This window comes from Rhipicephalus microplus, chromosome X, assembly GCF_043290135.1.
Source record: "Rhipicephalus microplus isolate Deutch F79 chromosome X, USDA_Rmic, whole genome shotgun sequence".
Lineage (NCBI taxonomy): Eukaryota > Metazoa > Arthropoda > Arachnida > Ixodida > Ixodidae > Rhipicephalus > Rhipicephalus microplus.
In genome coordinates, this window is record NC_134710.1 from 311,913,666 (window position 1) to 311,940,284 (window position 26,619).

The 26,619-nt window shown below is 45.4% G+C and overlaps 1 protein-coding gene across 1 annotated transcript in view; it reads right to left on the minus strand.

Moving 5' to 3' along the window:
• Positions 1 to 20,434, minus strand: part of LOC142776227 (protein transport protein Sec31A-like) — a 156,543-nt gene extending 136,109 nt beyond the window's left edge. Inside the window, exons 1-2 of the mRNA XM_075879504.1 lie at positions 20,347 to 20,434; positions 8,028 to 8,215 (exon numbers count right to left, since the gene is read on the minus strand). Coding sequence (XP_075735619.1) covers positions 8,028 to 8,183 — 156 coding nt within the window. The 5' untranslated portion in view covers positions 8,184 to 8,215; positions 20,347 to 20,434. The remainder of the gene's footprint in view (positions 1 to 8,027; positions 8,216 to 20,346) is intronic.
• Between the last annotated feature and the right edge of the window lie 6,185 nt (positions 20,435 to 26,619).

Below are 26,619 nucleotides of genomic sequence, written 5' to 3' on the forward strand. Positions count from 1 at the left end.
GACCCTTCTCTTGGTGAGCATGTTTCTTCCTCCGCCTTTACCACCACTATCAGCAGTGACTTGACGAACTCACCGAGGCAGCAGCTGCTCGCATTGTTACAGAAGCATGCAAATTCTTCCGATATTTGCTGGTCTAAGCTGGGCCGCACTAATACTACAGCACATTGAATTCAAACCGTTGGGACATGGGACATCTATCGTACACCACCGACCCTACCGCTTGTCCCTAGCTGAAAGAAAAATTATAGAAGAAAACGTTGCTGACTAGCCTAAACAGGAAGTCATCCGTTCCTCATCTAGCCCTTGGTCGTCTCCTATTGTTTTGATCCGTAAAAAAGATGGCTTTGTGCGTCTTTGCGTGGACTACCGGGCGCTCAATAAGATCACACGCAAGGACGTGTACCCTATGCCACGCATTGACGACGGCCTTGATTCCCTACAAGGCGCGGAATTCTTTTCGAGCATCGACTTGCATTCTGGGTACTGGCAGATTCCCATACATGAAGACAATAAGGAGAAAACGGCGTTTGCAACCCCCGACGGGCTATATGAATTCACCGTGACGCCTTTCGGGTTCTGCAACGCACCCGCGACGTTTGAGCGCATGAGAGAAACCGTGCTGCGCGGCCTGAAATAGAAAAGTTGCCTTTGCTACCTGGACGAAATTATTATCTTTTCGTCAACGTTTCCTGAACACCTAGAACAATTGGATCAAGTTTTGGCGTGCCTTTCCGGCGCCGGGCTCCAAATAAACACTAAGAAATGCGCTTTCGCTAGCAAATCTATCAAGGTCTTAGGACACGTCGTTAGCAAAGATGGCATCCGGCCTGACCCTGACAAGATTTCTGCAGTCCTTCACTTTCCGCGTCCCAAAAAACCGAAGGAGCTTCGCAGTTTCCATGGCCTCACCTCCCATTTTCGCTGGTTTATCCGGAACTTCGCTTCTATTGCTGCTCCATTACACCAGCTACTTGCTTCCAACGTCCCCTTTCTGTGATTTCAAAAATGTCAAACGGCTTTCGACCTGTTGAAGCGGGCCCTCACGTCTGAACCTCTGCTCTGCCACTTTGACGAAGCCGCAAGGACAATCCTTCATACCGACGCTAGCGACCATGGTGTAGGAGCCGTTCTTTTACGACGCGACAAGTCTTTCCTAGATAAAGTTGTTGCATATGCCAGTCGCGTACTCACCCCTGCCGAAAAGAAGTACAGGATAACTGAGCAAAATTGTTCGGCTGTGGTTTGGTCGGTGCAGAAGTTTCGTCCCTATCTCCACGGCCGTCACTTCACAATCGTTACGGACCACCATGCCTTATGCTGACTTTCTACACTGAAGAACTTGTCCGGACGCTTGGGTCGGTGGATACTACGCTTGCAGGAGTACGACTTTGACATAACACACAAGTCAGGTACAAAAATTCAAGACGCCGACGCTTTATCTCGTTGCCCGCTTCCAACTACCCATATCAGCGTTGGTGAGAACTCAACCGCCACATCTACCAAAATTCATACATTCGCATCAATAAGGCAACCCTTTTCGGACGACCAGCCAACATTCATCTCCCGCCAGCGATCCGATTCATACTGCATACGCATGATGGACCACCTTTTGGGAGTTTCTCATCCACCAACCGCGCGACTTCGTCGTCAACTCCTGCACTTTAAGCTGGACGATGGGGTTCTTTACCACCACGTCTACTGCCCTGATGGTCTGCGCTGGGTTCCTGTACTGCCACGCTCTCTTCAACTTCAGATGTTCGAAGCCTTCCACGATGACTTGACTGCTAGTCATCTTGGTTTAAAAAAAAAACTCTTGACTGCATTCGATGTCGTTATTACTGGCCTGGTCTTTCTTCTAGCGTAGCGCGGTACGTCGGTTCCTGCTACCCATGCCAGCGTCGTAAACTCCCGACGTCTGCAGCTGCTGGACCTCTACAGCCACTTCCGTACCCTTCAATGCCATTCGAGGTTGTAGGTGTCGACTTTTACGGGCCTTTCCCCATCACATCTGCTGGCAAACGATGGATAGTGACCGCCGTGAACCACCTGACACACTACGCTGAGACTTCCTCTGTTATTACAAGCTCAGCTGTGGAAGTTGCAGACATTATTCTTCACGCCATAATCCTGCGTCATGGGGCTCCTCGTGTACTACTTAGTGACCGTGGCAAAGTGTTCCTGTCACAAATGGCACTGCGTGCTTCTGGAACTACTCACAAGACAGCTTCAAGCTACCACCCTCAGGCAAATGGTCTCACAGAAAGATTCCACTGAACCCTTTCTCACATGACAGCCGTTTAAGTCCGACCCGACCACAAAAACTGGGATACTCTTTTCCCATTCCTGACCTTTGCTTACAACACCGCCTTTCAGCGAACAACTTGATACTCACCGTTTTACCTCATGTACGGACGCACCCCGACTACCTTTCCCGACGTCTCCTTCTTGAACAGCCATGGGAATTCATGTCAGTCTTCTAGCGAAGAATACATTTCCCGCCTGGCCCAGTCTCGCCATCAGGCTCGCATCAATACTGAAGTGAGACAGCACGAGCGGAAGATTATCTATGACGCATCCCATCGCATTGTGTCTTTCCAACCTGGTGACATAAGCTGCTTTTCACACCTATTGGCATTCCTAGTCTCAGTGACAAATTCCAATCGCGCTTCATCGGGCCATACATTGTTTTAGAACAGACTTCGCCGGTCAATTATCGTGTGACGCCACTTGTCGCCCCAACAGACCGTCACTACCGCAACAGAGATTGTCCACGTTTGTCGCATGAAACCTTTCACACGACGTTCCCCGTCACTGACTTACTGCGGCCAAGGTGTCCGCTTCCAAGTGGGGGGCATTAGTGTGGGCGTTCGTTAGTTACATCGTTCTCACCCCTGCATGATCATAATCACCATCATCCGCTTGTCTCTTTGTCCTCATTGCACTCTGTGTCATCATCAACGTCATCGCCTGTGTACTGGCTCTGCCCATTCGTTTTGCGAGGTATTTCCTCAAATAAACGCTGTCGCAACCAAGACTACCAACACTTCATATTATACTTAAAGGAAACAAGTGTATACTTAAGGGCTCATTTTTTCATGTTTGGACACATTAATAATGAGATCTAACAGACAATAATGCCAAGAAAAGTATAGGGAAAGTTATTAGGCCAATTGTAATGTAAATGTGAAGAAAGAAAAGTGGATGAAAAGATAAGTTGCCGTGGGCAGGAACCAAACCTGCGACCTTCGAATAACGCGTTCGATTCTATCCCACTCAGCTACTGCGGCTCAGTGTTAGAGCATAATATATATATATATATATATATATATATATATATATATATATATATATACATGGTGCAACTCATTTTTTTGCTGTCGTACACAATGGGTACCTGTACCTGTTGTTACCTGCAAGTGGCTTAGTCTGGCTTGTTCATACATCAAATATTTTAGGTCACTTCTATTAGTTTTGTCAGAGCAGATAAGGACATGTACAAAAGTTGTACCTGAATCCCAGCACATGAATAAAATTTCAGCTATTAATCATGGAGTGACACCACATTCATGTGGTGTCACTCAATGCACTGATTTCTACAAATGTATTTATAAACTCGATACATGTCTGAGGTATTCGCTTGGTGATTAGATCTTGTACATTCGTGCGCACTTTCACTCTCCAAGTGTCTAGCGCACTAACCTCACCATTCTTTTCTTTTGGCTCACAATTTTAGGAACAATTCTGTTTTTAGTCAATTTCAGCTTTTGGTCTCCTTGCCACTAATATCGTAGTCGTAAAAAAGGGCAAAAATTTCAGGGAAAAATTTGCATTTCTCTCTAACTTTTTTTTTCAATGTCACTTTGAAGTACCTTCAGTAAAATATTTTAGAAAAATTCGAGAATTGTTTAAAAAAATGCTATTTTCGGTTCACACTCACAGTTTAATATTCGATTTCTCTTCACACCCATATTTTGCTATTCACACAGTTCTAACAATTAGCTAAATTGAGGTTCAGAATAGAATCAAGGTTTGACAGTATACTGTACATACAAAAAAGCACTTCACTGCAAGAGAGTTAGAAAAATAAATGCTGAGCCAATTTTAACTGCTTCATGGCAGACATTTGCTATATGACCTTTTGTAGTACTAGTCAATGTAGGACGAAAAGATGACCTGCCACTGGCGGGAACCGAAGCACACTATCTTTTCGAGCACTTTTCTTTCTTCACACTTGCACTACAGTTACCGCCGACTCTCATTAATTCAAGCTCAAAGGAAACTCTGAAGTTTGTTTAAATTATCAAAAAGTTTGAATTATCAGAAGTTCTCAGATAGATGACTCTGGGTGAGGTGACACCACTTATTATGATTAGGTAGTGATTTTATCCCAAATAAAAACTTTTGAAGTGTTTTTAAGCCCTAACTGCACACACTGAACAGAAAGCCGAGGTGTAAAGTCCACAAGTTAATTGGCAATTTACTGCTTATCAGACCATTTGAAGAAATTGCGAATTGCCAACTGCTTCACTGCTATAGGTATGTGCCTTCTGCACAAAGCTCTCTATACCTGTTGAGAAACATCCCCATTCACCGATTCACTACGCGTGTGCTTCATTTCAAACATTTCTTTACTTGGAAAGCCTTTTTCATTGTAAGCTTCAGGTGCCTATTTTTCATTGTTTTGACTGTTAAGATTATATAAGCACACAAATTTTTAAATAGTAGTGGGAAAGCAGAAGATATTTTCTGGTATGGACCAGCAAAAAGTATGAATTAACTGAAGGTAGAGTTTCAATGAAGAGGCATTCAAATTTAAATACATTTAAAAAATAAAGGGCCAACCAAAAAATTGAATTTTGTTTGAATTAACGGAAAGTATGAAATATCAAAGTTTGACTTATTGCGAGTGTACTGTACTTCTAACAACGACCCTGCACTTGTACTTAACCTCCAGACAGAATATGAGAGGATCACAGGCGAGTAAGAATGAACATTAGGCGAAAAAAAAAACCAAAAAAGAAAAAGAGCTTTCACTTATTACATTACTGTTATTTTTTTAGACCTATTACTGAACTCCACTTCATCCTTGACTGTGCTTTCAAGGTTCACTTTGTACTCACATACCCAATGCATCTAGCACTCGAATTCTGCAGCAACATGGTGTAATAAATGCTTTTGATGTATTTCATTTAAAGGGGGCCTCACAACACTTTTTCATGTAGCCATGGAATGGATTCACCGAAAGAACTCATTGCCTCACGAATTCACCTGCTGCGAAAATTTTCACAATGTGTCCAGTACGAACACAGTTAGAAAGATTTGACGCACCCTGCATTCGCATTCACTCGTCTCATCTCAACAAAAACGCTGGAAGCTAAGCCGGGAGAGATGGTTGGGGGGGGGGGGGACAAAGAAAAAGGTCATGCGCACTTCAAAATCTTGAGTTGTAATGACAGAGCGCTATGTTCAAATCAGCATATGGCTGATGGAACATCTGTGACGAGTGATTTTTCAGCTTCTTCAGTTATTTGTTGAGAGAAGAGTAAGCAATTTTCAGCAAACTTTTGAGAGTTTAAATGAATTTCAGGCCACATGCTGCACTATATTAGTTGGCTCATGTGTTCTCGGGAGTCCCTAGTACCGATCGGTAGCGTTTTCTGAATACAGTCTAATACTGCTATAACTAGTTCCGCTACAACAAAATTTCCGCCACAACGAATGATTTTCAATTCCTCGTCAGCCACGCATAGAAAGCATGGTTAAAGTGGCTCGTCATAATGAATACCTTTCCTGGATATTTCCGCTTTAAGAAACATTTCGTGAGTTCTACCCCATAATAAAAAGAAGCTTGCCCCAAAATTCTGATACCAACTCAGCCATTTCTCGACGTCTCGTGACGTCCAGAGCGCACGAACGTATCGCAACAACTCTCTTTTCAACAGACGCACGCTTTCTGCCACCACAGGCACATCCCGCTAAATTTATAGTCTTTGAGATCCTCGGCGACAGCTCGCCCACCCACCATGATCCTGCCGGTGGATTTGATGCAGGTACGTGCGGGCCGGGGCAAAATCGTGATCTCCAAGAAACCCCCGCCATACATTTTGACGCCATGCGCAAAACTAAACTACCACTCGTCTTCACTAGCCCTGCGATCGTGAGTGACAACCAGGCCGCGTGAAGTCGCACGCAGCGCGCATCTAGTCTCAGCGTAACTGCATTCTGCTGCAATCACTGTGAACACAAATGCAGTCGTGTCGAACGCGATCATGGGCAACCACGAAGGTATGCGGGCAGTCAACGCGCACCTACTCAACCAAATGTTTATTGCCGTAACAATGCGAACAAAGATAGCAACTACGCAGTTCTCAAGTCACGCACACGGCTAGCGCAGCGTGCACAGATTGAGAATAAAACTAGTGTTTGCTGCAACTGCTGCGCAGGAAACCGTGCATGGTCGCTATCGTCTAGTTCTTCGATAATGAATACGATCCGAAGGTGCGCAGTTTACACAGCTGTAGATTAAAGTTAATATAAAGCCATAAAATGACGTGATGCGTTACGGCTTTCTTGTCCTTCACCTATGGCCACGGCAGTGCGGAGCTTCGTGACCTTCAGTTGCAGTTATCAGTTGGCCTCTAGCTAAGCTTTGGCACGCTCATCCGTGGGGATGTGCACTCGGCAAGCCTCGTCTGAATATCGTATTTTCTTTTGTACTACCTACACCTGCATATAAATGGCGCCCCTGGCCGCAAACCACGGGAGGCAAAAAAAAAAAAAAAACTACCCGTGTATTGATGCAAGGCTGCTTTCTTTGCATTGCCCTAAAGTCGTGCCAAGAAGCCAACTTGTGTGCCAAAATTATCGTATAATTCGCACCCGGACTTCAGCTCCAGATTTCCTGAATATTTTGTTCACGTTATACGCGAGAAAAAATTTTCACTCAGTGCTCGACAAGGTACATCTAGAGCTGAATGCATGCGCTTGCAGGGACCAAAAGATAAGTCATAATCATTAGATCTTACCAAATTTTGTGGTCTATAGACGAAATTTCGCTACAACGAAATTCCGCGACAATGTATTTTTTCACGCGTTCCATCAGTTTTATTGTAGCGGGATTTGACTGTATGCTCAAAAAGTGTTGCAGGGCCCCATTACGAAAAAAATGCTCTTTTGCACATTTACTGGATCAAGGCTGATGTTAACAGCCAAATGGGTACAAACGCCTGTTCCGCACGCCAATGCCCGAATGAAGGGCTAGCAATGTGACCTTAAAGCATATCTTTAAAGGTTGAGGACTAGAGTTGGCACCCTCCTGTATACAGTACGCATTATTCTGAAAACCTTCAGGGGTGCTCTGCAGACAGTAGCTGCATGGTCAGCATGCATATTAAAACGCTGACTAGGGCGGGAAGGAAAAACTCCTCATCGATCCTCCTCATCAAGAGCAATGGCTTTTGACATCACAGCTAACAAATCGGTGTGGCAGAGTTGATACTCCATTAGACAGACTTGGAAGTTGCGCCACCTCCTGGCTTCTGTATGGTCAAAGTGTATCAGTGGAAAAAGGGGCAGAGTTTCGTTACACTTTGGAAAAGCTGTTGTGGTTTCCCAAGGCTAGGAGGTTACAGAACTCCTGGTGTAGGCAGCAAGACATGGCATACAGGACAAATGTGAACATGCACTAAAGCACAGCAAACACAATTCATTGAACCATCATGTATTACAGAAGGTACAACAGTCTGAAGCTATTAAATAAAGAATATAAACCCACATTTCTTGAGAATTCAGCTTTTGTGCCCCCATAAGCTTATGTGACTAACTGAACTTTACCTAAAAATATTAATTCAGGGACACAACAGCTATTATGCAATGTCCATGTAAGACCCCATCTGCCTTGTATATTTTGCTGCAACCCTAACCAACAACCAGTTTTAAGCTGCCGGAATGTAAATCAGTGTCCCTTGAAGAAACTGTCGTAGCATAGATAAATGCAAGCAGTGTGAGCATACTAAGTGCTTACTGACCTGCTGCGGCAGTGCCTGTGCTCCTGAAGGCAGTGGCTGGGAGGAAAATTGTGGCACTGGTGGAGGCACATATCCACCCTGAAAGGTGGGTGGAGCTGCTTCAGGCACATCTGGTGCTGGGCCACCAACAAGAGGTGGCGCGATGGGGGCTGCCATGTCAAATGTTGGCCAGATGCACCTTGCAGCAGCTGTTGAGAAAAAGGTGACGACAAGCTGCAGGTTTAATGTACACTACAGGGCTGGCATTAGACATGCAAGCATAGAACAGATGCCCTCGTACAATGCGTGCCATAAATGTAAATCCAATCCCCAACAATATACAATGAAACCCTGCTGTTACGCTCTTCACTGCTGCCTTTTCTCAACTGTTAGGTTGTCTTTCATCGGTCCCGGTATAGCTCTCATAGAATTCCATGTATTATGAATCGTCCAGTTACGTCGCAACTGTGAGAACAGTTCTTGCATGATGCGTCAAAACTAGGCTTGTGCGAATTTAAGGTACTGGGCTGCTGACCCACAGGTCGCAGGATCGAATCTCGGTCGCGGCGGCTGCATATCTGATGGAGGCAGAAATGTTGTAAGCCCGTGTGCTCAGATTTGGCTGCATGTCAAAGAACCCCAGGTGGTCAAAATTTCCGGAGCCCTTCACTACGGCGTCTCTTATAATCATGTGGTGGTTTTGGAACGTTAAACCACACATTAACCAATAGGCTTCCGGGAATATTTGAATGCTTCGAATATTCGAACGAATAGTGGAGTATTCGAATTCGCTTCAATTTGAATTTAAATTATCGAATATATCAAAGTATTCGATAGGAACGAATAGGTCTTATTAATCCCCATGTAACTGCTTGTAAGGGTAGTTTTTTTGGAGTATAGTAATGCTGAGCCGTGAAAGCGCCTCTACAAAAAAATTTGCTCTGCCGCAAAGCCTCACTTAAAGTTTAAAGGGCCCTGCAACTCTTTTTGAGCATGGTCAGCAAACGCTGCCGATCGGTAGTCGAGGCTACCGAGAACAAGTGAGCTAAATATTATAGTGCAGCATGCAACCTAGGATTCACAATAAATTCTCGAAGTTAGATAAAAATTGCTCTCTTCTCTCGGAAATTGAGGCATAAATGTCAAAAATCGCTAATCACAGTCATTGCACCAGCCATTGGCTGATTTAAAAATGGGGCGCTCGGTCGTTACTTGGGTGTGGCGGGTGGCCACGACTTGTCCACACATACATGCCCGATCACACTGAAAAGCCGCGTATTCAAAGAAAAAGAAAAGAGAAAGAATGCTTAAGGTCACAACGCGCACGTCACGCGTTTTCTTCCCCCATGCCATCTCTCCTGGCTTTGCTTCAAGCACTTTCGTCGGAACAAGAAGAGAGAATGCAATCACAGCACAAGGAAAATCACAAAACTCCACTCATACTGAGCAGATTCTTAAAGTTTTGGCCGCGGGTAATTCGTGAGGTAATAGGCTTGTTTAGTGAATCCATTCCATGGCTAATTGAAAAGCTGTTGAGAGACCCTTTAAATGAACATATGATCCCCAAAACGATTGGTCATTTTTCTAAGCTTAAAATCTTGTTTTGCAGACTTTTACACTCTAACTTCCATGAATAATGTTCTGTATTTTACAGGTTATCACTTGCATCCTACTTGAAGTCAAATCCTACTACTTATCGAACTTGTTTCGACTTCTTTTGATCGGCAAAAAAAAAAAAGAGAAAGCACTTGCATAGAGGCCTTATTTAAATATAGAAAATATTGTGCAGGTTAGTTATGTTATGATAAATATGCCAATTTTTTCGTACATCATTTATACTATTCGAATTAGATTCGAAATTATTCGACCAAAATTGCTCTTCGCTTCGAACCTAAAATCCACTATTCACACAAGCCTAGTCAAAACCTAGTGTGCCGAACCCACCAGGAAACCGCTATTTTAATTTGACGTTTAACAGTCTTGGCCTGCCTTGGCCACGGAACAGGCTGCAAAAGCCGCAGGTGAGTTAAAGAGGCCACCACTAGATGGTCATTTGTAAAAAGATCTAGTATCACCATCAGTGTGCTTACAACAGGAGTTTCAGTACGGAATGCTGAAAGAGCATGACGGTCCCACTACTGCACACTGCACGTTGTAAGTTGTATTCAGTCGCTGGTGTGTGCACTAAGCCTGTTAGCATTGCACTTGTCAACGCAATCTTTGTCAAGCCTTGACGGTGTCGTGTAAGCGGAAAACGCTGTTCCTTGACGAAAAGCTGGGCGTATTTAAAGCAATCGGCAAGCAGCCACCGCGAAAAAGAGTCGGCATTGCTAAAGACTTTGGGCTGTCACTGTCAACGCTCAATAGCATTGTCTTGAAGCGCGCCGAGATTGAAGGAAATGCCGCTCTCTTCGGCCCGAAAGCCAAGCAAGCTCGTATATCTGGGACATCGAACTCGATGGGGATAACAAAAAAGTTCCATATATAGATAATTCGAAATACAAAATATGCACATTTCAGGCCTAAATTGAAGCGTTTCAGGCCTCGGAAATTGCTACAAGCAATAACATAACCATTTGCTTACAGTATAATGAAGAACAAGATGTGAACTACAAGCTACTGCACTTTATATCGCATGAAGATAGTCCGTAAACATGTCTTGCTTTTTGTGCACGGTCATGTCCCAGTCATCCTCAAAACCATTGAAGCTTTTCAAATAAGCGAATTCAGTTCCTTCAGCCACAACAGCGTTGATTGACGCAGAACATCCGTGCAAGCTTTGAAGCACGGCAAAAGGTTGGTTATCAGCGGCAGCGAAGGCGTTGGCATTTTTCATAAACGCACGGATACACTTCCATGGAACTGGCAACGGCAGCCATGATCTCAGCATCGATGCAGTCAGAAACAGCTACACTCGAGCCCGACTATATCGAACCCGTTTATATCAAATTATCCCGTATATCGAACAATTTATTTATTTATTTATTTGCAATACCCTCAGGGCCAAACGGCATTACAGAGGGGAGTGGTTGCGAAAGAAAAGACAAACATTTCTACAAATGCAGCGGCGAAACTTACATCGAGCAGAAGACCTTAATTATACAGGTTGGCTAACAGGCTTTATAGCAAACAAAAACGCGGGAATGATGAGAATTACATCAAGACAGAAAAAAACGACAAGAAAATAACTACTGTACAGGAACAACACAGCATCGGGTAATACAATACTTTGTTGGCTGTAATTACACATAACTAGCTAAGTCACTTTTGAAATGAAGGTGATTTACAATGGTTGCCACTGATGCGGGAAGCCGGTTCCAGTCCTTGGAGGTGCGAGGTATGAAAGACTGAGAAAAGGCGCGAGTCCTGCAAGAAGGCAACCCGACCTTATGGGAATGATCCAGCCGGGGTGAGATATAACTAGGAGGCAAGATAAGACCGTCCCGCAGCGATGTGTGATGAAACAGCTTGTGAAACAAGTGGAGACGAAACATTTTACGACGGGATGAAAGTGAAGGTAAGTTGAGGCCAGATTTCATGGCTGTTATGCTAGCTGTCCTGTTGTAATTAGAAAGTATAAAACGAATTGAGTTATTCTGTACCATTTCAAGAGAGTGTATTAGGTTGGCATGACTAGGATCCCATACTGCAGCGGAATATTCATGTTTAGGTCGTATTAGTGTAGTGTAAAGAAGAAGTTCCAAGAAAGAAGGGGCCGTTGAAAAGTTGCGGCGGAGGTAACCTAACATTCGGTTAGCATTTTTAATGACGTAATTACAGTGAACAGTCCAGGTCAGATCAGTTGTTATATGCACCCCAAGGTATTTATAGTTTGTCACGGATTGAAGAGGGGTGTTATCAAGGTAATAGTTTGGAAGTTGATGGTTCGCTCTCGAAACACGTAAAAATTGGCATTTCTTATTGTTTAATTCCATGAGCCATGTTTTACACCAAAGAGAAATGGAGTTAAGATCATGTTGAAGAGAGGTAATATCGCCATCACAAGTTATCTCTCGGAAGATTACGCAGTCATCCGCAAATAAATGAATATTGGAGGTAATGCAGGACGGTAAATCATTAATGTATATAAGAAAGAGCAGTGGGCCTAGTACGGAGCCTTGTGGTACGCCGGAATGAACGGCACTTGGTTCAGAGCTTACATTATTAACTGAAACAAATTGAGAACGATTTTTTAGAAAACATTCGAGCCATGTTAGAAGCCTGGGATCTATATTAAGTTCATTTAATTTGTGCAACAGCAAGTTGTGACAGACTTTATCAAAAGCTTTGGAGAAATCTAAGAATATGCAGTCGGCAGAGCTATTTTGGTCGAGAATAACGTTTAATTTGTGTGTAATGGCTACAAGCTGGGTTTCGCACGAGAATGTTTTTCTGAAGCCATGTTGGTGACGCGTAAAAAACGAGTTAGACTCAAGGAAGGTTGCAAGGTTAGAGTACAAAATGTGCTCCAGTATTTTGCATGGAATGCTTGTAAGTGAGATCGGTCTATAGTTTAATGGGGAATGCTTGTCACCGGACTTATGAAATGGCACAATTTTGCCAATCTTCCATTCGATTGGTAATACGCCTTCGTGAAGAGACTGTTGAAAAATTTTAGTAAGAATAATGGATGAGTAGGCACAGGTACCTTTAAGGAACTTGGTGGTAATCAGGTCGCAGCCCGGGGCGGATGAAAGTTTGAGGGACTTAATTATGTTTTCTACACCAACAGAATCTATCATAATTGGGAACATGACTGGGTAGTTATAGCATATCTTAGGTGGCAGAGGAACATTAATAGTGCGACAGAAATTGCCAGTGAAAGAGATGTTGAGAGATGAAGCGCACTGCTCAGGGGCTATAGCGTCTCCAGAGCCATTGATAAGGGTTATCGTTTGTTCACTACTTGGGTTTATGACGCGCCAAAACTTTTTAGGATCGTTGGATAGCATAGATGGAAGAGTGGTATTGATAAATGTGTCTTTAGCAGATTGGATGACTCTGATGTACTCAGCAGACGCTAATTTGTAGGCATTCCATCGGGCAGCGTTGTTAGAACGCTTTGCTAATCTGTATAGACGCTTCTTTTTGTTAGATAACCGTTTAATGTGGTTATTAAACTAGGGGGCGTGTAAGTTTGTAGTGATAGAGCGGACGGGGATGTATTTGTTGGTCAGTTCATCTACCTTACGTATAAACAGATTCCAATTAGTTTGGACAGTGCGTTCATCGAAACCCTCCAGAAAAGTGTCAAGAAAATTGCACAGGTCATTGTTAATGCCTTCAAAATTTGCTTTATTATAATCGCGAATTATTTTGGTGCTCTTAAGCGGCTTCGGACGCGGGAGCTTAATGCTGAACGACAATAAAGAATGATCACTTAGGCCCGGTGCATAGGTAATGTTCGAAACAACGTCAGGACTGGTTGTTAGTACGAGGTCAAGGGTATTGGCGGTTGAAAATGTTGTTCTTGTCGGTTCATGAACTACTTGAGAGAAAGAAAATACAGAGCACAGGTCGACGAATTCTTTGGCTAATGTTGATAATGGAAGTACGGTAGGTGGCTCGGTAGCCCAATTAATATTAGGAATGTTGAAATCACCCAATAGAAATAAAGGCAGGCTAGGATAACGAGAAGAAACTGTATGTGTTATGTCATGAAGGTCATTTATGAAGTCGGAAGTGTGATCGGGGGGACGATAGCAAACGCCCACGATTATTTTCTGATAACCAAGTTCAATGATGGCCCATAAAATTTCTAAGTTGCTTGGGATATGTATACAGTGGGATTTGAGGTCTTCCGAAATTGCCAAAAGGACACCGCCCCCTTGACGGTTATTTCTGTCGCAGCGATAAATTGTGAAGTTACGAGTGGTTTGAAAAATTTCGCTGTTCTGTACCTGCGAGTGTAGCCAAGTCTCCGTCAATACGACAACATCGGCGCAAGTCGTATCTATGGCAGAAGCTAAGGAATCGCGTTTGTTAATCACACTGCGAATGTTGGTGAAGAGAACTGATACGCAAGGAATGTGGCGACCACCGCCCCTCACGCCCCCCTATGCGCTAGACGAATGCGCAGCACTCCCTTTGTGTTTTACCGGCGCTACCGGGGTAGCGGTTGCACTCACGGTATGAGTTACAGAATTGTAGATATAGTGTTTTTTGTTCATTACAAGCTTGTTGTACCGAATCTGGAAATCGTCTGTGTGAGTCTTGGCAAATTCGTAGAATTTCTTTCTTGCGTGACGCGTGGTAGGCGAAAAGTCCTCGCTTACTGAGACGTCTTTTTCCATCAGTTTTTTGCGTACGGAGAGTAGTTTGTTTTTAGTCTTAAAGTTCGAGAATCGCACCATAATTGGGCGACATTTACCTGGATGATATTGCCCCAAGCGATGCGCACGCTCAATTGCAGTCTCGGGTAACGGGTCTAAAACGTCACGCAAGACTTCCCTTACGTGCACCTCGGTTTCCTCCCACGTTTCACGGTCGTCCGGTATACCTCGTAGAATGATGTTATTGCGTCGCGACCTGTCCTCCAGATCATCAACGCGTGATTGCAGGGTATCTTGTTTAGATGTTAATGTTTCGACGGAACTCTGAAGGTGCACGATATCTTCATCCATGCGATCAAATGTTTTCATTTTTTCTTCTACGGCGTCTAACCTCTTCTGAATAGCACCAACTTTTGTTTCAATGCTTTTCTGCCCAGTTTTTATGGCTTTTATGTCGGCTATTAGCTCCGCGTGGTTCTTTGCCGATTCCATCTGCTGGGCATGAACCTCCTTGAGAAGGCGGAAAAGAATATTTGTATGCTGTGAAGGATCATCGGGTAATTCCTCTAGGTCAATAAGGGCCTGGGAACGGGTATTATGCGGCCCGGGATTTGTCTCGACGTCACCAGAACACAGCAAAATAAGGATCATAGAAAAGCACTCAGAAAACGTTTCACATAATACGTGTAAACACGGTAAGTGTACATTGAGAATATATAGCAAAAGTTACTGTTTTATTGAACGAAAATAGCAACGACAACTGATATATCAAACTCCATGTGCCTCAAAAGTGCCCCAGCAAGTTGGCTTTCCTTCGCGGTGATGTGGAAAACTGCCGGCGCCACCCTAGAAAAAATTGGTTAGACCCGGTTGTGCGCGGGCGAACACCCCTCTCCAAGAAATGATCCTGGCCCACTCGCAGCGCTTACAGCCAATCAGAGGTTACGTGCTTTCTCCAAGGCGCGGAGGCGGTAGAAGTGAGCGCCATTTTTTCTTTCCTTATGCTTTGGTGACTGCTGCTGCCGATTCAGCGTGGTGTGTGGTGTTGCCCGTTGGTGCTCTGTGAACTGAATTGGAGCGCTGTCATCATGGCTTGCGCAAAGAAGCAAAATTTGCCGTTCGCCGCGAAACTCGAAATCATCAATCGGGTTGAGCGTGGTGAAAAGATTATTGTTGTAGATGCTATTCTGAAACCGGTATGCATAGCTACCACACACTGACCAAAGGGAGCTGCGTTGCTCACACTGTGCTAGCCACCCTAACTCTGCCGTCTCAAAGTCTTTGGCATTCGCCGTTAGGAGCACGCATAAAATAGACGCGTGCACCGTCCACGCGTGCACCGTCCCCCATGTATCCCGGCCACAATCTGCCGACAGAACCAGGGTGTGAGACGCGCGCGTCACGTTCTTTTTTCACCGGGGCCGTCTCAAGGTTGCCCTTTTTATCCGCTAGATTATGTTTTCTGGCGCTGCAGTCAGACTAGAAAACTTGACTGAACGGTACCCATTAATGTTCGGAGAAGTGCTCGCTGCGCTTGGCAAATAAATTCTCTTCAATCATCTTTTGTGGCTGTGAATGCTACAATGCCATAAAGCTATCAAATGCTGAAGGACAGCTTTGAAGCAGCGAAGCTGTTGAGGCCGGCTGTAAAAACTTTTGTTGGTATGATGCGTTCATCATTCAAAGAAAATTTCATCCACGTGCTATGGCCAGGGCTGCTCTCTTCATTCTCTTTACAGCAAAGTTGCGCTCCATCATACAAAACTCCTCATGTAGGTATGCGCCAAAGCCATCTACTGAGTACAGCCGGTGCCAAGTGGAGCACGTGAAACATACGAAAGACAGTGAGAAAGAAGAAGATATAAAGATATCTAGAGAGAGAACAAAATGAGAAAAAATTCAACGCGCTCTACTTCGCTGGAACCAAGGAGGCAGTGAGGCTGGTGGTGTTCCATTCACCCTTGTTACCCCTACACGTAGCGGAAAGGGACAGAGGGCGTCCCCGAAATTCAAATGGAGACTGTTTTATCAAGGAAAAATAATTGAAATATTTGTTTGTTTCAAAGGCCTTCAACGGAAGAATACCCCACCCCCCTCCCGCGCAAGAAAAATTCCTGACTACGAGCCTGGGTGTACTCCTGCGCTCTTAAATTATCAAACCGTCTTTGCTAAGCTGTGTTGTGGTTATATACATATACATACATACATACATACATACATACATACACACACACACACACACACACACATATATATATATATATATATATATATATATATATATATATATATATATATAGATAGTGTGCACATGCGTCACGCATTCGTCACTTCCGAAATGCGCCACCGACATGCCCGGGTACCTGCCGACTCTGTCGCCTACCGCTACCGTGTTGTCTCCTCGAGCTTGCACCCATTTAGTTTTGCCTCACGATGCAAGTTTTAGGGCCGCTAGTGAGGCAAGTTGATTTAGTAGTAGCCGAAGAGAGAGCAGAGCTTCGGGATGTTTTTTCGCTGAAAGTTATTAACCAAAGCTGAGAACGCACTTTGCGATTTTCCGAAAAGTACCGGCGTGTTTGGCTGGCGCGGATTAACAAAAAAACTACTTGAACAACCTCGGTGATATTTGCGTCTTCAGGTGCAACTTCTTTTCGGGTTAGTGCCGTAGCCAAGCACTTACCTGCAAACAGAGATAGCTTACCAAGATACTGTATATACAAACTTGTCCGCGACCACTGCGTGCACAATCAGCGTGTCAGGTAGGCGGTCGAAATCGTGATGGTGATCGCGGAAATTCGGGTATTGCGTTGAAACAAACTGTGAAAATGGATGCGAAGCAATATTTGTTCACTTTGAAGTATATACAGCCGATCGGTTCAAGTTGAGGGCTCAGGATTTTCAAAATTTGGTCAATGAATTCCCGAACACGGTCTCCATGTTTTTCAGGGTCTTCACTGTATATTAGCGTACAAAAAAAGGTAAAATACAAGATGAAAAAGGCGTCAAAACATACGCGAAAAAAAAAGTGATGACCGGCATTACCGCGGCACGCACCACGCGAAGTCTCTATCTGCCTCGCATAATGTTTTCCTCAGCTGTTTCCACAAGTTTCAATCAAACAGGCTCAACATCAGCAGTGTTTAAAACACTTGGGGGGGGGGGGGGACGCTGCTACTTTGGTGGCGTGGGCCACAGCAATATATTAATAATAATATTATATCTCTTGTAAACTTAGCTCTGCACGACTCATTTTCCACGGGAGCTGCTGCGCTTCGCTCATCCACTCTTAAAACTGCGGCTCGAGAGACTTTGGGCTTTCACTTGTTCTTGGACCACGCAATTTGTAGCGTTTGTAGTGAAAGCGAGATAATGGGCCCTGGTAGGTCGTGGTGGGCAGCCGGTGTACGCGGTGGCTGGTATCCGTGTCGCACATCTTGATTTTATGATGTTGTATCGAGTGAACAAACGAGACTTTCCTGATCTGATGAGCTCGATAAAGTACGACAGCAAAAAAAAAAAAAACGCAATGCTTCCCTTTCAACATCGTACACAGCAACAGATAATGAGCCTCCCCCCCCCCCCCCAAAAAAAAAGCGCGCAGCAGCACGCGAACTGCCGTAGGTACCCAGGCATGGCGGGAGAGGGTGACATATATAGGCCTAACCACGTACACACAGATTTGACGAAACCTGCACTTAAAGGGGCCCTGACAACACTTTTTTAGGTCACCATAGAATGAATTCACTTGTTGCATCACGATCGAATCGACCACTGCATTTTTTTTTAGAATCCGTCCCGCGTTAGTGGAGGTACAAAAATTTGTCGCACACGCGACGATTGCTTTCTTTCTCCTCTCGTCCCAACAAAAACTCTAGAATATGCGCATGAACTCCGTCGAAAATTCACGACATGGCAATGACCGCACGTTGGATCTTTGTTGACAGACACTCTATGTTGTTTCGCAGCTAAAACAAACACATCCAACGCTTACAAAGCGACGAAAGTCGCGGCTGCACAACTTGAACCACTAGGTTCGTCGAACGTTTCGCGCTGTCGGTACGTCGTTACACGTCACAGAAAGATTCCAGCAGACGGCGCCATGGTATGTCCTCGCCACCAATAGCGTACGAAGCATTCGTAATGGCACCAATCGCTAAAGCGCTACAACGCTGCAGCACGTGCACGGCGTGTATTTCCCTTATGCGTACCCTCTCCCTTAATAGGAACGCGATGCACCACGCACTGCCGCGTACGTGTGGTTGGGTCATTAAGAAAACATTCACGTACGCTATTGTAACCATTTAGTAACCTTGATACTGTCAATGCCTATTTTGCAGCACAAGCCTTTATTTCAGTATTGGGAAGTGGAAGAGGCGGCCTTGTGGAGAGATAAAATATTCTGCGCCTTCACGATTTTATACTTATAATATTAAATATAGTTTTTCATGGAAATGAAACAGTCTTGGTTTCCTGTGCAAGCCTATTTCGGGATCAAAAAAAAAAAACAAAAACAGGCAGACATGACGAAACATATGATAAGTTTGCGGCAGTTTTTTTTTCAGTGTCTGTGTTTTGATTTTTTTTGCCTACTCTGTAACATACTAAATGCGAAGCAGGACACTAAAAGTATTTCTTATATAACAGAATTTTTACTTTTGACTACAACCTTAATAATATCGCTAGAAAAACGTAAATTTCACCATTTTTTTACCACACTTATGTCAAGAGCTGTCTGCAAGTGCATGTTGTATCATCTTGTTTTGAATTCACGCAGAAAAAAGCACTGAAGAACGATAGTGATTAATGCCTAGTACTAATAACCCGTGGTCTGTTATGTGAAGCGTTGGGCACCGTAACCACAGAGTTTGTTATACATAGCTTCCATTTAAGGCACAAACTAATAAACACCTTATAATTCTAGAGGGAAATGCAGGTGGCCTTTATAGTAAATACAAACGCGTGATAAGCTGTCTAAATATACCTGGCTGGTTACATGCATATGCGTAATATGCGTTCTGCTACACAAAGTGCAGGGGCAAATTTACGCCTTCGTGCGAATTGTTTAAATAGCAAAGATATGCGAAGACACCTTATAAGGTACATGTACTATGCTAACAAAACGTAGAACGATCAGTATGACCGCTATAGCTTGATGGTGTGTCCTTTGCCATTAAGAGCTCCGTTGTTGCTCTGCTGCAACATATAACGACAATAACCCCACGTTACACTACGTCGCGAAGGCATGAAAGCAGGCTTGACGCGATCAAATATATTAAATCGCAAAAGAGATGGATATCGCACTGGCCTTCAATGAAATTGCTCCCAAATGTAGGTACATCCTCCGCGACCCGCAGTCGGCCATATATAAGGCACTACGCGCGAGGAAGAATATCCACCGTGGCCACTAAAATAAACATACTCCTCGAGAAGGCCAAGCTCATATCACCCGAACATTCCGTAGAAAGATGTATTATATGGTTCACAACCCACACACCTTGCGAGTCCCCCTTTCCAAATTCAACGGGAAGCTCGCCGCATTTCGAGAGGTCTCGCTTACCCCGCTCGCGACGGAGCTTCTTACGAAGTAACGGGAGGGGAAGCCTTGAGGGAGAGGGACGGAATGTTTTCGTTAAGTTGGGGTGTATATTTCTGCCACATAGATTCAAATGAATGATATCACAGGAGGCTGACTGGCGACGACTTCAAATCAGAGAATTTTCATACCGGTGCACTAATGTGAAACGTATACCTCTAGCTATATCCGTATGACTCATGTAGCATGAATACTAAATCGTGTTTTATGTAAATGTGCACAAATACAGGATGAAAAGGTCGTCTCGTCCGAACAGCTTGGGGAGTGGCGGAAAGTTGCGCTGGTCAGACAAGATTGGCAAAATCAAATATTGGCCATTCAGCGAGCACGGGAGGTGGCTGGGAGGCCCACTCTCTCAACCGACCCTGGCGTAGCCTAGGCCCACACCTCAATCCACTGGTCTGGATAAATTCGTCACCACCACCACCACCATCAACCATAAATACTGATTTCTAAATGTAGCCAGTGTACTTACCAGGCGGGTGAAAATCGTCCTTCAAGGATTTCGGCCACCCCCGGAAGAACCTTTATGCGGGAGTGGCCAAGCAGAAGGAGCACGAGCCCGACTGCTACCAGCATGGAAAGCGGAGACAAGGATCCACAAGGAGGGAGCAATGGACAAGGCCAGGATCCACTACAAGCGGAGTGGAGTTTCCTGCCTGGCCGGACTTGGTAAGCGTCATCGCCTCTTCTTGCCTGTCTCTTTGGCCTCATTGTCCATGTCTACTGTTGACGTCAGCGGGCCCCAGCCTTCGTGGCATGCCTGTCTGGAATTTCCTAGCCCGACTGCCCCTCGGACCTGCTGCCTGACTTTGTCTTGGCATGCCTGAACGTCACTCTGCTACTTGGACAAGAATGTCTGCCCCCTCCCCTTCTCAGGCACAGCCCTCGTCTGCGGCGATGCCGTCCTCTAGACGGCGCGTGGCGCCATTGAGTATGGACAAGCACGGACAAAGTGGACGGTTTGCATATTATCGGAGGGGGCAGCGTGCTCGACTTACTCATCCACATTATCTCTCTCTCTCTCTCTGCGTGTCTCTCTGATAAATATATATGAGAGGGAATGGCGTGCAAATGCCGCCATTTTTTTCATCCTGCCATTTCATTCTCAATGCGACCACGGTGCAAGACTGCCTACTTCTCACTTGCACATGAGCGAGTGACATATTTTAGAAGCGGACATAAACGAAATTCCCTGTCAAAAACTGCAGAATAGGATGGCGCACAGGCCGTTGGCAATGATTCAGAGCCTAAGCCAAACTCTTATAGCATATCTCGTGTCAGCGCCTTGGGGCTGTGGCCCTCATGAAGCAACCGGAGGGAGCCCCTCCCCCACACCCCCACTCTTTGCGTATGGGGCGTGGCTATATACAGCATGTCCATCTCACCCGACGCCGTCGCACTCTATTCCTCCTTCTTCAACAACTGCCAGCTGGGCCTCTACCAGCCCGGTCCCATATACCGGTCCTCCCAGCCAGGTACCACGTCCCTCGAGTCCCACGGTGCACGAAATAAGGCTGCGGGCGCTCGTATGCTGGGACATCCTGAGCACCTCTGGTACTGTCTTTGCGATGCCATCTCGAGGTCAAACATAGCGGTAGCATTCGGACTTGGCGGTATATCTGTTCATTCGGCCTGGATTCCATTCGGGTCCACCTAGCACATCGGCCTTGCCTCACCAGCATAGCGGTACAGGAGAGTTCAGTCGGGTCGGCACCGATGTGACAGTTTCCCACAAGAGATCCCCACAGCTCGAAGTTTTACAGCCACCGGTCGTGGCACCTCAGGGGTGCAGCCAAATTTTTTTTGGGGTGGGGGTGGGGTCAGATACTGATCCGACAGGGAGGAGAGGGGGGCAAATGCATTAGCTTTGCTTTCTGACGTGATTATCAGTGGTAGTTGTTTGAATAGATTGTACATCCCCAGCCACCCGCATTCGGCCATAGGGCACTACGCGTCAGGAAGAATATCTCCCCGTGGCCACTAAAATAAACATACTCCTCGGGAAGGCCAAGCTCATTTCACCCGAAGATTCCGTAGAAAGAAGTATTACATGGTTCACAGCCCACACACCTTGTGAGTCCCCCTTGCCAACTTCAGCTGGAAGCTCGCCGCATTTCGCGAGGTCTCGCTTACCCTGCTCGCGACGGAGCTTCCTTCAAGTTAACGAGAGAGGAGAGGGAGAGGGACGGAATGTTTTGGTTAAGTTGGGGCGTATATTTCTGCCACATAGCTTCAAATGAGTGAGATCACAGGAGGCTGACTGGCGACGACTTTAAATCAGAAAATTTTCATACTGGTGCACTCATGTCACACGTATGCCTCTAGCTATATCCATAAGAATCGTGTAGCATGAATACTAAAACGTGTTTCATGTAAATGCGCACAAATACAGGATGAAAAGGCTGTCTCGTACGAACAGCTTGGGGCGTGACGGAAAGTCGCGCTGGTCAGCCCAGATCGGCAAGATCAAATAATAGCCATTCAGCGAGCACGGGAGGCGGCTGGGAGGCCTACTCTCTCAACCGACCCTGGCATGGCCTAGGCCCACACCTCAATCCACTGGTCCAGATAAATTCATCACCACCACCACCACCATCAACCGTAAATACTGATTTCTAAATGTAGCCAGTGTACTTACCAGGCGGGTGAAAATCGTCCTTCAAGGATTTCGGCCACCCCCAGAAGAACCTTTATGTGGGAGTGGCCAAGCAGAAGGAGCACGAGCCCGACTGCTACCAGCATGGAAAGCGGAGACAAGGATTCACAAGGAGGGAGCAATGGACAAGGCCAGGATCCACTACAAGCGGAGTGGAGTTTCCTGCCTGGCCGGACTTGGTAAGCGTCATCGCCTCTTCTTGCCTGTCTCTTTGGCCTCATTGCCCATGTCTACTGTTGACGTCAGCGGGCCCCAGCCTTCGTGGCGTGCCTGCCTGGAATTTCCCAGCCCGGGCATAAACAATCGGGCATAAACAAAATTCCCTGTCAAAAACTGCAGGATAGGATGGCGCACAGGCCGTTCGCAATGATTCAGAGCCTAAGTCAAACTCTTATAGAATATCTCGGGTCAGCGCCTTGGGGCTGTGGCCCTCATGAAGCAACCGGGGGGAGCCCCCCCCCCCTTCCACACACACATACACTCTCCGCGTATGGGGCATGGCTATATACAGCACGTTCATCTCACCCGACGCCGTCGCATTCTACCCCTCCTTCTTCAACAACTGCCAGCTCGGCCTCTACCATCCCGGTCCCATGTACCAGTCCTCCCAGCCAGGTAACACGTCCCTCGAGTCCTACGGCGCACAAAGAGAGGCTGCGGGCGCCCGTATGCTGGAACATCCTGAGCACCTCTGGTACTGTCTTTGCGATGCCATCTCGAGGTTTAACATAGCGGTAGCATTCGGACTCCGCGGTATATCTGTTCATTCGGCCTGGATTCCGTTCGGGTCCACCTAGCGCATCGGCCCTGCCTCACCAGCATAGCGGTTCAGGAGAGAGTACAGTCAGGTCGGCACGGATGGGACAGTTTCCCTCAAGAGTTCCCCACAGCTCGAGGGTTTTACAACCACCGGTGGTGGCACATCAGGGGCGTAGCCAGAAATTTTTTCCGAGGGGGTGAGTGGGTGGGGGTGGAGGTGGTTTGGATTGATTCGTCGGGAGGAGATCACTTTAACCCCCCCCCCCCGCCTCTCCAAGCGTATGTGCTTGCGAGGAGACTAAGCACAAGTAATGTGATAGCAGTAAAAAAACACAGTAAATAACCGGTACAGTGGTCGTTTGAAACAACGGCCTCTCGTCGCACCATTCAATGGACTAGTCTTCGAAAACGCAGGCATCATTGTGACGAGCCGCCCTAACGGAGAAGACATCGTTAATCAGCGTAGTTTTTGTCAGGGCGAAGTGCGATTCAGAAGTCATGGACGGCTCCACTTACAACGTGGAATGAGAGCGACTGCATGCGTATGGAAATAATTTTTATATTCAGCTCCATATTTCAAGCAGCTCTGCCCCTGTGATAACTTTTAGTCAACATTGTTTACTTTACTGCGCGCATCTACGCATGCTTGCGATACACGGTAAGTATTTTTTTTTGTAAATTTTACTGCACATTGGCAACACGATTTCGCACGCGTTATTTTTCAGGCAGACTTCCTCGCAACCATGGTTGACATTACAGTTGCACTGTGACTTTTGATATCAATGAAGTGCTCCAATCACAGATATTTTATCATGCAATCTGCGGCGGCAAGGTAATCGTAGTTGAGAAATGTTCACTTGGTCCCAATTGAAAATGCACCTTGGACTAGACTATATACCTGTTCACATAGGAATGGTTTGTTAGCTGCGCATATGAGCCAGAAAGATTAAATAAGATAGCGTTGCTACAATGTGTCGTCCATTGTTTGCAAGCGTGCAGTCGTCCTTTCTCTTTACGTCAGCCTATTGAGAACCATACAGAATATTTGACCACGCAGCATTGATATGCCATACAATATGTCATGTGTTCCTGATCGAACTAGATTTCGCAGTCATGTTCGCAGCACTTACGCCAGCGCGAACCGGAGCAGCCTCGTATAACACAAAATCTCGAGTGATCAGTTCACTAGTGATGAAGCAATTAACCCCGGCCTCGTTCAGAGCATAGTACACCAACATAAATTTCTCAAAACGCGTGAACTCCCACCAGAGCTGCCAGCGCATGCAACACGAGTTTACTTACGCTGTACTGTGCACCATCCATGCCTGGCGGTTGTCTGTTTACGGGAATGAGATGCGAGTCACTGGAATTTCACTGTGGCATACTCCTTCGCGTTCATTCATGTTTTGGGTGTGAGATCTCAACGCAACATAAACTACAAGCCTTTCGTAGGGGTGCAGTCATAAACGCGAGGCGTTTCGCGCGCAGAGTTACTGGGCTCGGGTGACCTTACCGGCGCCTGAAAGGAAGCGGGGGAAATCTATACCTCTGAATCTTTCCTCCAGGGGAGAAACGAGCATTAGTGTTTAAGGTGGAGCTTTACCAGCCGATATGTATCATCAATAAAGTTCTCGTTCCCCGCATTCAGTGTCACTGCCCGAACTTTGCTGAGTGCATGGCTTCCTACAATGCGAAGTCACCCCTTGAAATACGCTCTCTAAACGCATTGGTGGGTATAGTTCGTGCTCTGTGTCAATCATCGCCCCTCTATGAGACTCGATAGCCGTCATAGACTCAAGCCGCGCCGAAACGCCGTAAGGTAACGCTTCATGGTTATTTCTTGAAAGGCGAAACTGCAAGTGCGCACACGACAACTGGCGAAAAACTACAGCAGCCGACGAAACGTTTCCCAGCTGTATTTTTGCACTGCCTCAATACGACCCGTGTTCTGAAAAAACTTCTGAAAACCGATCAGAGTTTGATGCATAAACGGAAACCGTGATTCCTGTTGTCCTTACGTGTTTAACCGAGCAAGACACCAGGTGTTGCAGCACGACGAGACTAGACGATGTTTGCTAATGACGACATGAAAACCAGGCGCTAACTACAGCTTTCCCTCAGTTAGTAAGCACGAACTGAAGTTCCAACCTCACCGGCAGGAAATCTTTTCCTGGCTGCTGGTGCATTACAAATAACAGGAGGGAGCAAGACATGCATGCATTTTGGAAAAGAAAGTTTAGGCAAAGGAACTCACCAAGTTCCTTTCATAGGACGAAAGAACGCACTTGAAAATTTCAGAACCTAAAATGAGTGTGACTGACAAGAGACCGCTGCTCTATGCGCGACAAATTTTTTTTAGAATCACTCAAAGGGGAGTCAATCGATAAAAATGAGGAGTCATCAGCGCAAGCCCAAATTGAGTTAAACAGAAAAAAACTGATCTGTATCATAGACGTCGTAATCTTCTGTGGGCGACAAAATGATTATGAGAGACGATTATGAGACCCACAATGTGACAGACGCTGTAGTGGGGTGCTCCGGAAATTTTACCACTTTTTTAACGTGCACATAAGTGAAAGTGCACGGGCCTCAAGCATTTACGCCTACATTGGAAACACGACAGGAATTCAATTCCGCTACTTGCGGGTCAGCAATGGAGCACCATGACTACTGGAGGATCGTTGCTGGTAGTAAAAAAGAAAGGTTTGAGGAAAATCACTATGCGCTACTTTTCGTTCAGCTTTAAGAGCACAAATTCAACTGATTAAGATATATTGCTTAAAATCACTTTCACATCATGGCAGAGAACAACTACGTTCTCTGCCATTGTCTATACTTTATCATTTTCGGTGGCACCTTTCACTTGCAGACGTGGGTCACGAATACGAGATGTATGAATGGCAATGAAACAACCCAAGTTTGCATATAATAATTCTCGTCAATTTAGGGTAGCATATGCGGCATATGTAATATGTAGGATAATCTTCATGTCAATTGAAAAAGATAACCATTGTGTCATGTGTATTTTTCTGCGTGAAACATCGCTTGCACAGAGTTTATTTTATTTCTTCTAAAACATTATTGTACTATGTTTATTGCTCTTATTGTTGCATGGTAACATGTCCACGTCCACCCACGTTTCTTCATTTTGTGCATTTATTATTGTTAGTTATGTCGCTAGTTTCAGAAATAACTTGGGGTGCCCTTCCAGCCGTGTCAATGTAAAGAGACGAACAGATGAAGCAAATCAATGCAATTTTTTCAATTAGTCGTATGTTTTTTTTTCAGATTTATGTTCCTTATTCCGATGATAGATTGATCGATATGTGT